The sequence below is a fragment of the Carassius auratus genome, chromosome 41 (assembly GCF_003368295.1).
Source record: "Carassius auratus strain Wakin chromosome 41, ASM336829v1, whole genome shotgun sequence".
Classification (NCBI taxonomy): Eukaryota; Metazoa; Chordata; class Actinopteri; order Cypriniformes; family Cyprinidae; genus Carassius; species Carassius auratus.
The window spans coordinates 17,526,487-17,539,639 of record NC_039283.1 but is presented as its reverse complement, the minus strand read 5'-3'; the positions used below and the strand labels follow the sequence as shown (position 1 = coordinate 17,539,639).

Below are 13,153 nucleotides of genomic sequence, written 5' to 3'. Positions count from 1 at the left end.
GAGATGCTGATGCTGCACTGGGTGAGCGGGGTTGCTTGGCAACCTACTTCGACAGTCACAACTGTTGGCGACCTTTCCGCGCATGCGCAAAAGACATAGCTACGTACTAAAAAAAGGTGACAAATACATATTTATTACACTGTTAATATCACAAATAGGGAAAAAAAACTTAAACTGTATGAGACTTTGAACATTATTTTCTTTATTACAAGCAGATTATTGAACAAATTATGAGATATATGCTGTGGAAAAGAATATAGAAAAGTGGAATACTGCAGGAATACAGAAACTTGATGCAAATATTATGCAAAACCAAATACGTGAATTATGCCATAATCCCTTTTGGAGAAGCACACTGTGAATATTCAGTGGAACATTATTATTTTCCCAAACATAAACCGTCAATCCTTTTCTCATATCTCTTATCCATCCATTAGAGGTCAATGTCTTTAAAATTGAAGTTATTCATCTTTTATATCCATCTACATTCAAACCATTTGTCTAAAAGTGGACTAAATAGTTAACTTGAAGTTGGCAAAAACTAGAAATTCAATAGGTACTTGTTCTCCATTTTTACCGAGCAAAACTGGTTGTGCAAGTAAAACCAACATTGTCTCCACTGTGGCCTAAACACTGTTTTGTTGTGTAGTGCGAAAATCTAAATATGAAGTAAAAAAAAAAAAAAGTCATTTTCCTCTATCTACATGAAAGCTGTTACCTGTTTCATATTTGATATCATGTATTTCATATCTTACTAGTGCCATCATTCTTTAAAACCACTACCTATTAACATTCCATGTTCACTTTGCAAAGAACTCTCAGGCATAAACACTGCAATGTTACTGTGTGTGTGTTTTGTTTTGTGTGTGTGTGTGTGTGTGCGCAGTGAGACCGCCCTCTGGTCAAAAGCATATCTAAAGAAGAAGACATTTGGAGGACTTTTTCTCTGTGCTGGTAAGTTTAATCTCACGACCAGATGGACCCTGTAAAAACAGCAAACATAAGAAATGTAATGGAATGCTTGCAGCCTGGCAGGTTTGTTACTCTTCTTGTTAAATTAATCTTTAGATCTGTCTGATTATAAAATAAAAAAATAAATAAACAAAAAAACATCATGTGATATCAGTCAGGATAAAAAAAACACAAATAAGAAGAAATGAATCACTTTAGAACTTAAAAATGTAAGAGCTATTGTGATTTTATTTTGATATGACCACACGTTTATGTATCACACACTGAAAACTCACCGGCTTCTTATTTGACTTCAGCAAAATATCTCGTGCAAGAGCAGCAAAAGACTATGGAGAGAAAGTTAAATCCGGTCAAAACGTAGACTAAATACATAAAGTTAAGCACACTGAAATGCACAGATTTACTATTTATGTTTTTATTATTAGCTGTCACAGACATTTCTGCACTCATTATGAAAACAATCATTATTGAGAATACAAAACAAATACAGATAACTGAGTAACAGATAAATATCAACTGTGACTATAACTTATGATACTGAATTAGACTGAAACTAGAAAACTAAAACGATATATCATTCCATACCTCCTCAACGTTGATGCTGGATTTTGCACTAGTCTCAAAGAATCGAATAGCATGCTCCTTTGCGAGCTATAATGAATGAAAAAAGACAATCACTTTTTTGAAAATTAAAAGTTTGTTTTCTGCTGTTTGTTTTCTTTTAGGTACCAAAATTTCAGTATTCAGTACCGATACCAGTGAAAGTCCACGGTTCTCTGTACCAATTACGGTACCAAAGCAAAACATTAAAATATGTTAATTTAAAAAACACACACTTTTCAGCACAAAAAAAAAATAAAAATAGTGCAATTCTTTATACTTATTTATAATTCTGTTTAAAGTTTTTTTTTTTTACAAGTAATATAATCATGAAAAACAGTAAACAAGTTTCACGCAAATTTAATTTGTCTATTAATTAATGAAATTTAAACTCAAATTTTATTTTTTTGGTAAATAAAGGGGATTTGCTATTAAAATTAAAACATGGAAGAAATATTGTGTGATTTATTTATTTAAAAAAAATAAAGTTTTATAAATTTTTTCAACAGTAGTAGCAGTACCACATAAATTCTACTAAATAATAGTAATATTTCTAGCACAACGCCCTTTATGTAAAAATGAACTTATTTTGACGGGCTACCGTGAATACCTTTAAACTGACACTGGTTTTCCTCAAATGAAACAGTAAAATGCTTGTGAAGTGACTCAAAACATTTCTGGTGTTGTTGTTTATGTATTTATGTCCTCATTCATACGGCAGATGCTGAAATTACTGCAAGCGTCTCGTGCTTCATTCTATGTAGTAAACAAACCATTCATTCATTCACACAGAGACGCGCAGAACATCCAGGATTCATATTTCAACCAACTTCTGCGGCTTAACATTTACAGATAAAGGTCCATATGGAGATTTGATTCGATTAATTTATGCTAACTTTGACAACTTCCTTGACTGTCCAAATTAAAATGTAAGTTTCATTATCAAATCTGGATTTCGAGATTCCGTCCACTTTTTTCTGCTTCGCGGAAATCATAGTGCTGTATGCATCAAGAACAGAGTTGTCCAGGTCCTCGGTACCACCGTAAGTTAAAGAAACCTGGTACCGTGACAATTTCATTTTTTTAGTACCGACTTGGTACCGAAGTACCGGGTCTTTTGACAACACTAGATGAAGTATTAAAATCAACAAACTTCACATGTGGGTTGTAGTGATGTTTACAGTACATGTTATAAATAAACTGACTGAAAAGCCATTTATAACTCCAATAAAACACCTAGCACTTACCTTCTCGCCAATCTCCTTTGACACTTTCCTTTTGGACTCGATATCACACTTGTTGCCCAGTAACATCCGACATACACCTGCTGATGCATTCTGGGAAACACAGAACATAAGAATGCACTTCCTCATTTTTTCATAACCGAGACTGATAACAAAAGGCCCCATTTGTGTTTACACTGCATCTCTTTTCTGAAAACCTGTGCAGAACCTACTTCCTATGGCAGCTTATCAAGAACTGAAACTCACATTTAATAAAGCTGGTTTCATTTGATGCTTTCCTAGAGGCTGCAAGAAGGTATCTGATTATAATCATTCTATATGCAATATTAAGACTGAATTGCTATGCTGTAGATTCAAATAATAATAACAAAATAAATACTCCAAACCTTTGAAGTCAACAAAGGTACAATGTTAGATTTTATATTCCCAAACAAAATGGGTCAAGCTGTCCAAACTAACCAGCAATGCGACATAGAAATATGCTAAAGGTTATATGTCCACCTTTACTATTAATTTATTCATCTACTACTTTCAATTTTTTTAAATAAACTCCTATAATGACTAACATATTTTATACTCCTTTTTCTCTCTTACTTCTTTGATGCTCTTCATCCAGTTCTGAATATTCTCAAATGATTTTTCATCAGTGATGTCATACACAAGAATGATGCCCTGAAAGATATGATCAAAATAATACACCATTAACAAAATGTGTATGATTTACCATACTCTAATTACTGTTGAAATAAAATGGGTTTCACAATATCCACCTAAGTAAGTTTATAGATATTTAAGCTATAGGAATAAAAAGATTATTATGCATTAACATATTTCTTGTCTCACCATGGCCCCTCTGTAGTATGCAGTAGTGATGGTCTTAAATCTCTCCTGTCCCGCTGTGTCCCTAGCAGATTAAACCAGTTACACACAAGACATTTTAGCGCTCAGGAAGCTTGTCAGTTTAATAAATAAAAATAAAAAAATTGCCATGTTTAATATAATTCTTTTATAGGAGTGGACTTTGAACTTCAGGCTGACATCATCTCCATACATAAATGACTGTATTGAATTGTCAAAAGGTCTGTGGGAGGCCTGAGCTAAAGTCAGCCGGACTCCACCTTTGACACATTTACAACGAGCTCACAGTTTTAACAGTTAACTTTCAAACAGAAAAAGACACTGAAGACGTTTTTGTGTACACTGCCACTGTATTTAGAATTTTTATATTAATAAAGCATAACTTTAAATTCTGATTTAACAAACAAACAGGACTTCATCGGTATGTGTGCTATATATATATTTGATCTCAAATAAAATAAATATATAAAAAAAAAAATATATATATATATATATATATATAAATATAATGTTCATGGGAAATTTATAGTCAACTAATAATAAAATAATTAAAACACATTTTAACTTAAAATATAAAATATAATATAATATATAATATTTATATGATATAATATTTAGTTGCCAAACTAGCTGCCAGAACATTTCTGCAACATTTCTAATTTTAACGCAGTTTAGCTTGAAGTACTTAACTAAAACGGAAATTAAAATTAATAAAAAATTACAAAATGAAAATGAAAACAGAAAATAAAAATACTTTCAATATATACATATTTATATATATATATATATATATATATTTACCAGACTTGAAGTTTGACTTTCTTCCCTTCAACCTCAATGGTCTTCACTTTAAAGTCAATACCTAGGAAAAAGAAAAAAGGGAAACGGATAAACCAGGAGGGGCAGGAAGGAAGGGTGAACATGTTTTAACCCCGAGAGGCATAATAAAAGTGGACTAATGTCTGAATGTCTGTTACATTCAGAAATACAAGAGCAGGCATAATGAGATACACCCTGGTTTGTTTTTCAGTGAATTAGATCGGAAGAAGGGAGGGAAGGGGTCATTTGAAGATCTGGGTGAATGCACTAAATGCCATGGAGGATGGCCTCCATCTGATGGGGGGGGGGGGGGGCGTTGATGTAACTGGATGAAGAGAGATTGAAAAGTAAGATACAGAGAGGGGCAAGCAGTGGCTGGTGGAAGTAAAGTAGCGCAAGAATGCCGGTGTTGTGGCCTATTCTGACCCCCACCAGATTATTAACCCCGAGTTTTGGTAGGGTTAGGTGTGGGGGAGGGGTTAGGATTAGAGGCGGGGTTAGGATTACGCAATCAGGTAGCGATTTCAACGAGGGGGTAGTAATCTAACAGGGGGTCGAAAATGGGCACAACACAGGAAATGCAATCAGGGAGGAAGATACATAAAGCACGGGATGATCCCCACGACTGATCTGAGTTATAGATGAGTTAAACTGGGGCAGGCTGGAGTGAGATGACATTTGGACTAGTACTAACATGAACAAACACTTGAAGTAGCACTTGTTTTACAAGATAGAAACTTGGCAGCAGAGCAAAACATCTTACGATATCAAACAGTATTTGAAACAGGTTCATTCTGGTCACTTACCGATGGTTGATATGTAGGTAGAATTAAAATTGTCCTCTGCAAAACGGATGATCAAACAGGTCTTGCCAACACCACTATCGCCAATAAGCAATAATTTAAAGAGCAAGTCGTATTTCTTCGCCATTGTTCGTTTCACTCAGATCTTATAACAAGTTTTAGATTAGTTCCCCCCCAGATTTGATCTCACAGTCACGCGCGCAGCCTTTCAAAATCCTTCCGTCTGAATCATGTCCTCCTTTGAAACTTCATGGATTTTCTTTCCTTGGCAAAGTGTCCCCGGTAAACTCAAGTTTCGCCTTGTTGCTTCGTCCGTTCGGAAAAAAGGGAAAAAAATTCCATGAAAACAAAAAGTTTGTTCAACGCCCTTTAAACGCGTCTGCTGCAACTTTTTCAGCGCCTATGCCACGCATTCGCCATCTCGGGTTAACGTTACACTGCACTAGTTTTCTCTCCTCTACGAGAGGCTTTCAGTATTCATCCATACATAGACAACAGCAAACGTTTTTCTCCCTAAACTTTCCCTTGCCCGAGTTCCCAAAAGCTGACGTCGTGTGAGGGAGAGGTTTAATAAAACAGTGTTGAGGAGAACCGATAACGGCGTCAGTCAAAAGGGGGCGCCACTGACACACAAAAATCCCGAAATGAAGCAAGGATTTTCAAGTCTTTTTTTTTTTTTTTTTTTTCGTATATTATATATATAATTTTTTCATGTTGATTTTTCCTGTCAAAATGAACATTTGTAAGCACCATTGTTTCAGTGGGCTTATAATTTATAAAATTTTATAGTCCTAGCATTTAACAATATTTTGAATTAGCTTTTATTTTTATATTTCCGTTTTCACAAGTGTCACCGGTGGGCCCAGAGCCATAATTATATATATATATATTTTTGCCTTTCAAATTTGGAACTCATCTTATTTACACAAGGCTTTAATTTTATAGCAATTTTAGGGTAAAACCTGTTATGATTTTTTTTTATATTAAAAAAAAAATTACATTGCATTTTCTTTACAGTAAGTTTAAATTTCTATAACTTTATGATACTTACTACAATAATCTACTGTTTGTCTTCTTTTAAAAGTAGACAACTTTAGGTCTATATTCCACAGTGTTCATTAATTATAACAATTTAAGTTTGAATAGTGCACTTTTACATCTATGTTCAAAAATGGAGAGTGACGGGTAAAGGGTTAAGGTTTTAGTGATTTTGTTATGTGCCTTTGTCATTTGTATTAGCATTTTTAATATTTCTATTTAGCTAATTTATTGTTTTATTACATATTTAGTTTTATTATAAATTTTACGTTATTTCAGTTAGTTGCCAGGGCATCATTTCTGTTATTCAAATTGTTTTAGTTATAAGACACGATTGTTATTATAAATATGTGAAATAATGAAATAACAACAGTATTGAAAAGAAAAATGGAAAGGATCTCAAATACATTTTATATAGGGGTGCTCCGATCACGATTGGCCGATCGTTAATGCGCATCTCGTCAGTAAAGCCTGTTCTCTAATCAGTGGTTAATTCCATCAGGTGCGTGATTTCACATAGAGCAGCTGTTACTACAGAGAGCCGTTGTTAATAGAGAAGATGCGCCAAAAAACGCTGAAAATGAAGTGGATTTGCGCATCTTCTCTATTAACAACAGCTCTGTGTAGTAACAGCTGCTCTATGTGAAATCACACACCTGATGGAATTAACCACTGATTAGAAAACCGGCTTTACTGACGAGATGCGCATAACGATCTGCCGATCGTGATCGGAGCACCCCTAATTATATATATATATATATATATATATATATATATATATATATATATATATATATTATGTTAGAGCGGTGTTCAAAAAAGTCTCTACATTTCTCACACCAATCTGGCTTCAGAAGTGGACATTCAAGTTGAAGCTCTAAGACTGGCAAGAGCAGAATCCAAATCTTCAGTACTTAACCTGCTTGATCTGTCCGCTGCTTTTGACACGGTTAACCAGCAGATCCTCCTATCAACCCTACTGGCAAATGGCATCTCAGGAACCACACTTCAATGGTTTGAGTCTTACCTATCAGATAGGTCCTTCAAAGTATCTTGGAGAGGTGAGGTGTCCAAGTCTCAACATCTAACTACTGGGGTGCCTCAAGGCTCAGTTCTTGGACCACTTCTCTTATCTGTCTACATGGCATCATTAGGTTCTGTCATTCAGAAACATGGCTTTTCATACCACTGCTATGCTGATGACACTCAACTCTACCTCTCATTCCATCCTGATGATCCGACGGTAGCTATTCGCATCTCAGCTTGTCTAACAGACATTTCTTCCTGGATGATAGACCATCACCTTCAACTCAACCTTGCCAAAACAGAACTGCTTGTGATTCCAGCAAACCCATCGTTTCATCACAATTTCACCATATAGGCACATCAACCATAACTCCTTCAAAAACAGCTAGAAGCCTTGGAGTTATGACTGATGATCAGCTGACTTTCTCAGACCACATTGCTAAAACTGTTTGATCCTGCAAATTTGCTTTATTCAACATCAAGAAGATCAAGCCCTTTCTTTCGGAACATGCTGCTCAACTCCTTGTTCAGGCTCTTGTTCTGTCCAGGCTGGACTATTGCAATGCCCTCTTGGCAGGTCTTCCAGCCAATTCTATCAAACCTTTACAATTAATTCAGAACGCGGCAGCAAGATTAATTTTTAATGAGCCAAAAAGAATACACGTCACACCTCTGTTTATCAATTTGCATATTCGCCTTGAGTCCTTAGCCATCTTCAAGAATCGGCTTAAAACACATCTCTTCCATCTTTATTTGACCCTCTAACTTTAACACTCAATATTCTAATTCTATTCTTTAAAAAAATCTAACTACCTTTCTAATCTTTTTGTATTCTATTTTCTTTTCATTTATTATGCAATTTTATGTGTGTGTGTGTGTGTGTGTAAAGACCTCTAACTAGCTTGCTCTATTCTTTTTTTATTCGGTTTTCTTTTTATTTATTATATTATTTAAAATCCCATGCTACGTGTACTGTGTTAACCTAACTGAGACTTGTTATAGCACTTATATATCATTGCGTTTTGGTTGTTTTTGATTGCTTCCACTGTCTTCATTTGTAAGTCACTCAAGTGGTTAAGCGTCTGCTAAATAAGTAAATGTATGTATGTATGTATATATATATATATATATATATATATATACAATTTAATTGTTGTAATAATATATTAATACACCAAATTATGACATTTGAATGCATGCATGCCATTTGTTGGGCTGCCTTTTATTACGTCTCTTTAAGAGTGACGTCTAATAGTTTATATAGCAGCAGTTTTTATAACTCACAGCCTGTATAAGCTTAATACTCTATTAATGAATTAAGAAGAATGTTTTCATTAAGCGTGAGTGAAGTATTTCCTGCCCGTGCTCACAAGCCCCGTTCATGTGCGCGTGTATTTCCGCTCGCCCCCCCTTTTCGGCTGCAGCTCCACTGTCGCCAACATGCCCGTAAGTGCATGCTATTACAATCAAGTCCATTTACGACCTGATCGCGCCTGGTGTGTGGATTAAATAGCATCGACTGAAGAGGGTGGATCGTGTTTTTATGAATTTACCGGCCGCGATCTATTAATGTAACATATTTACAGGTTTAAACATTGTAGAAAAGAGCGAAACGCGTGCTATGTGGATATGAACAAGATGGCCGCGTGCACGAGCGTAAATAAACGTGTATAAATACAAATAAAACACATTATCTTATTACGTTGTTGAGAGTTATTAATTAAATAATACTTTAACGATTATTAATATTTTTGAAGGTGGAATATTGGTAGTATATCCGTCTTTTAATTGGTTAAACGGAAAGTGAAGAGGCACTTTGTAGTGACAGTAATCTTTTGATAATCAGCTGTAGATCATCAAGCCTATGCATCTTTCACTTTGTTTTACGTCTCCCCTTATTGAGTTGTTTGTGTTCTGTTGTCGTTGTGGATGTGTTGAGATGCCATAGCATCATCGATAAACCTTAGCTCGGAGTACGCAAATGTGATTGACACATCTCTCATCACCTTTTAGCTCGCGAAGGACTTGTTGCATCCGACGCCAGAGGAGGAGAAGAGAAGTCACAAGAAGAAGCGTCTCGTACAAAGTCCCAACTCTTATTTTATGGATGTCAAATGCCCAGGTAACATCTGCAGAATAGGTGCTTGGAGTAAACAACAGAGCCTCCCAGGACACTGGTTACAGAGCTCTCACTTTGTCTCAGTTATTATTAAATCATAGGAAAACTTTTTTTAGTGGCCTTTGTTCTGCAAGAATTATCTTTTCTTCCAACAATGATTTTGAAAATGTAAGCATTATAGGCCATGAAGTGAACCAACCATCTACGAGGTGAAACCACAACAATACAAACTTTTATTTGAAGGAACAAAACAGTATTTGAAATACAAAAAAGGTACAAGACTGCGTGCTTAACAGCTTTAATAAAGAAATGAACTACAATCCCATAAAACATTGAATGACTAGAAACAAAATGGATAAAAATAAACTTTCCACCGTTAAACATGATTATTGGTAGGATAAGTTGAAATAATGTGGGTTGAGGGCTTTAATGAAAGAATAAACCATCAATCAACAACCTCAGAGCTCACAGTTTCCTTACAGAGAAAATTAATGGGATTTTTACTTTCGTAACCCTACTCTTGCACTCTCTCTCTCTCTCTCTCTCTCTCTCTCTCTCTCTCTCTCTCTCTCTCTCTCTCTCTCTCTATATATATATATATATATATATATATTTATATATAATCAGTGATTTTAACGTGCAGTGCAATGTAAATGCATTATGATGATGGTACTACCAGAAATGTTATAATCCCATTTTAAAATGCAAAAAAAAATCCCTGCTCCATCTCAGTATCCACCAAAAAACACCCCTGGTTATATCATTGCGATCACTGTACACTGTCTGATGAATTTTAAAATGTAACTTTAATAGAATGCGACAGAGTTCTAGAGGTAAAAACAGCATTATTTTTTTCCCAGAGGGAAATAGATTTTGAACAATAACTTATCCTTTCAGCATCCACCATATGAAAAATTAAAAACTTTTTAAGTTTTATTTTTTTAATTTTTTAATCCTTATGGCGGAAAGAGAATGAAAAATATTTTCGGAACCAAGGCTGTTGAAAAAGTGAGCAGGTATTGTTGCTTTCTGGGCCCTATGCAGTGTGTCCACATAAAAGGGACATTGGCTTAATGCTGTTAGATATTTAAACACTGTCCTTCATTTGTGATCACAAGCTTATGTAAGTGTTTGTAACTTTTCATCAATCTCTCTTTGCAGGCTGTTATAAGATCACTACAGTGTTTAGTCACGCACAGACAGTGGTCTTATGTGTAGGATGCTCTACAGTACTGTGCCAGCCCACCGGAGGAAAGGCACGCCTCACAGAAGGTATCGCTTGTCTACACAGACACCAGTGCACACGAGTGTAGAGGGATTGCCCAAAGCATGAATATACCTAGTTTCTTGATAAATCTGATCCCATAAGCAGAATCCCTCAGTGGGATTTTCTTCTTTCCAGCAGTAGTCAGAACATGTCAGACTAATGCATTGAAATACAGTCTTCAGAAGATGACTAATAAATTCATGTTTTTGTGTGGGAGAAATATGGCTGGAAGTGCACTCACAGATCAAAGATACATTTACAGGCACTTGTCAATGTGCCATGGTAACACGCCCCCACAGACCACCCCAGTGTCTCCCACTTGATCACTGTTCTCTTCTTCAGCTAAAGCTTGACGATCGCTGAAGCTCTGAAACACTCTGCCCTGATTGAAGAAAGTTCAGCAGAAAGTGGGAGAAGTACAAGCAGATTGTTTCTGTCCCACTCAACACCATCTATTTTTTTAGTTCCCCAGCCACAAATTGACATTTATATTGTCTATTATTCAATAAATTTGAATTGCTTCATTACCGTTATAATACACTTATTCGTTTTTTTGAGAATTCTGTGGCAACTAACAATTATTTTGATGATTGATTGATTTTTTCTTTACTTAATTGATTTCTCAGATTTAAAAAAAAAAAATGAAAAAAAAATATATATTAACAAAAGTTAGTTTGTCTTGAAAAACATGTCCTTGCTCTGCTATCTGTGGTGGTTGTTTTTCCACTACTGTGGTGACAAAATATAGAATTGATTTGAAGCTGAATTCTAAAAGCCTTGGTCTTTCTCTCTGTTAACAGGATGCTCATTCAGGAGGAAGCAGCACTAGTCTCTCATTGACCATTATGCAAGGATGAGGGAGACTACGGGAGGAGAGACAGGGTTGGTCTCTTCACAGGGATTTCAGTGACTCCGAGGCTGTGTTTCTGATCTATAACGGGGCAGTGGAGATCAAGGCTAAACCGAGAAGAGGGCTAGAAAACTTGAAATGTCAAAGTGCTCTCTGAACACAGAGCATGTGAGGTGTATTACCACCAAACCTGTCTCTCTCTCCCTCTCTTACTAAAATAAAGGTTCATTTTTCATTTATGTCTGTGTTGTGGTAGCTGATTTACCAGACTATCTGCATTGTCACTGCCACATAAACAGAGCTTTAGTGTCATGCTCGTCTGTTGTAACTTAATATTATCACCAGGTAATACAAATATTCTGCCTTAAATATTGTATGCATTGCTTAGATGAGCAACACTCGGACTGTTCACAGGTGACTAGTATTATACATAGACTATCATTCAAAAGTCTTGGGTCAGTACAATGATTTGATATATTTCAGAAAGTCTCTTAATCTCTTACGGCTCAATTCTGTAATTTTCAGAAGACATCAGGTCAGTGTCGCATGATTTTTTTTTGTTTTGTTTTGTTTTTTGAAATTCTAATACACAGTTTTTATGCTCAAGAAGCATTTGTTTTAATGGTTGTGCCTATTATTTTTGTGGAATCCTATACATTTAGTTTTTTTCAGGATTCAAGATGAAAAGTTAATAAGAACAGAATTCCATTGAATAATTTTATGAATGTTGAATGTTTAAAGAATTAGGAATGTTAGAAGTGTCTTTTGATGCACTTTTAATGCATCATTGCAGAATAAAAGCATTATAAAAAAATACTTTAATTTTAGAGTAAGAAAGATAGGAAGTGTTAGTAAAACTGGTAAAAAAAAAAAAAACTGAAGTAATTTGCATGTGTTAACTGTTGAATTGAAAAGAGACAAATAAATGAAAGAATCATTTACTTGAAAGATTCTCACTGTGGCTCACAAAGAATAACATCAGGGGAGAAAAGATGCACCGTTTTCTCTGCTGGACTTCTGGTGTTGCCAGCAATGGTGCGAGCCACATATAGAAATGTTTTCTGAAAGATGTTTTTCTGAAAAGATATTAATTGGAAAAAAAGCATATGGGTCTGATAGTACGTTTGAACCATAATATGCTAATTTACTCCACTCAGTGACTTTTCTTCTGTATGCGATGTCCATCTGTGAAAATGATTATCCAAAAGAAAACAATGCAGGGCAGGGACTTTGTTTAATCCATCGGGTCTTGATTGGATGGAAGTAGATCTAAATGAGCTTGGAGATGATTGTAAGAAAGGGACAGCATTTAAATGGATTACGATTAAATTAAGTATATCATACATCACCAGAGAAAAGTCTGGTTTCACCATAAGACTGATATATGACATTTGATTGAAAAAAATAAAAAAATACTGAGTAATGAATCATTCACAAAAAGATCATTTGTTAAAAAGACAAGGTGAAACTTCAATTAACTAACATAAAAAGTACTAAAAGAGCACGTTTAAGGTAAAGCAGTTGATTCAAATATAATTGGGTTTCACCTGCATTTGT

At 35.1% G+C, this 13,153-nt stretch overlaps 2 protein-coding genes across 2 annotated transcripts; one reads left to right on the top strand and one right to left on the bottom strand.

Moving 5' to 3' along the window:
- Positions 1 to 179: 179 nt before the first annotated feature.
- On the bottom strand, positions 180 to 5,876 carry LOC113059112 (ras-related protein Rab-13). Its single transcript, XM_026227381.1, has 8 exons — positions 5,300 to 5,876; positions 4,476 to 4,536; positions 3,660 to 3,720; positions 3,411 to 3,488; positions 2,820 to 2,909; positions 1,558 to 1,623; positions 1,248 to 1,298; positions 180 to 983 (listed from the first exon to the last, which is right to left on the bottom strand). The coding sequence occupies exons 1-8, from the start codon at positions 5,421 to 5,423 to the stop codon at positions 915 to 917; spliced, it is 600 nt and encodes a 199-aa protein (XP_026083166.1). The 5' UTR covers positions 5,424 to 5,876; the 3' UTR covers positions 180 to 914.
- A 2,857-nt stretch (positions 5,877 to 8,733) lies between these two features.
- On the top strand, positions 8,734 to 11,835 carry LOC113059111 (40S ribosomal protein S27). The gene is made up of 4 exons (XM_026227380.1): positions 8,734 to 8,806; positions 9,374 to 9,482; positions 10,641 to 10,751; positions 11,547 to 11,835. The coding sequence occupies exons 1-4, from the start codon at positions 8,801 to 8,803 to the stop codon at positions 11,573 to 11,575; spliced, it is 255 nt and encodes an 84-aa protein (XP_026083165.1). The 5' UTR covers positions 8,734 to 8,800; the 3' UTR covers positions 11,576 to 11,835.
- Positions 11,836 to 13,153: the final 1,318 nt, after the last annotated feature.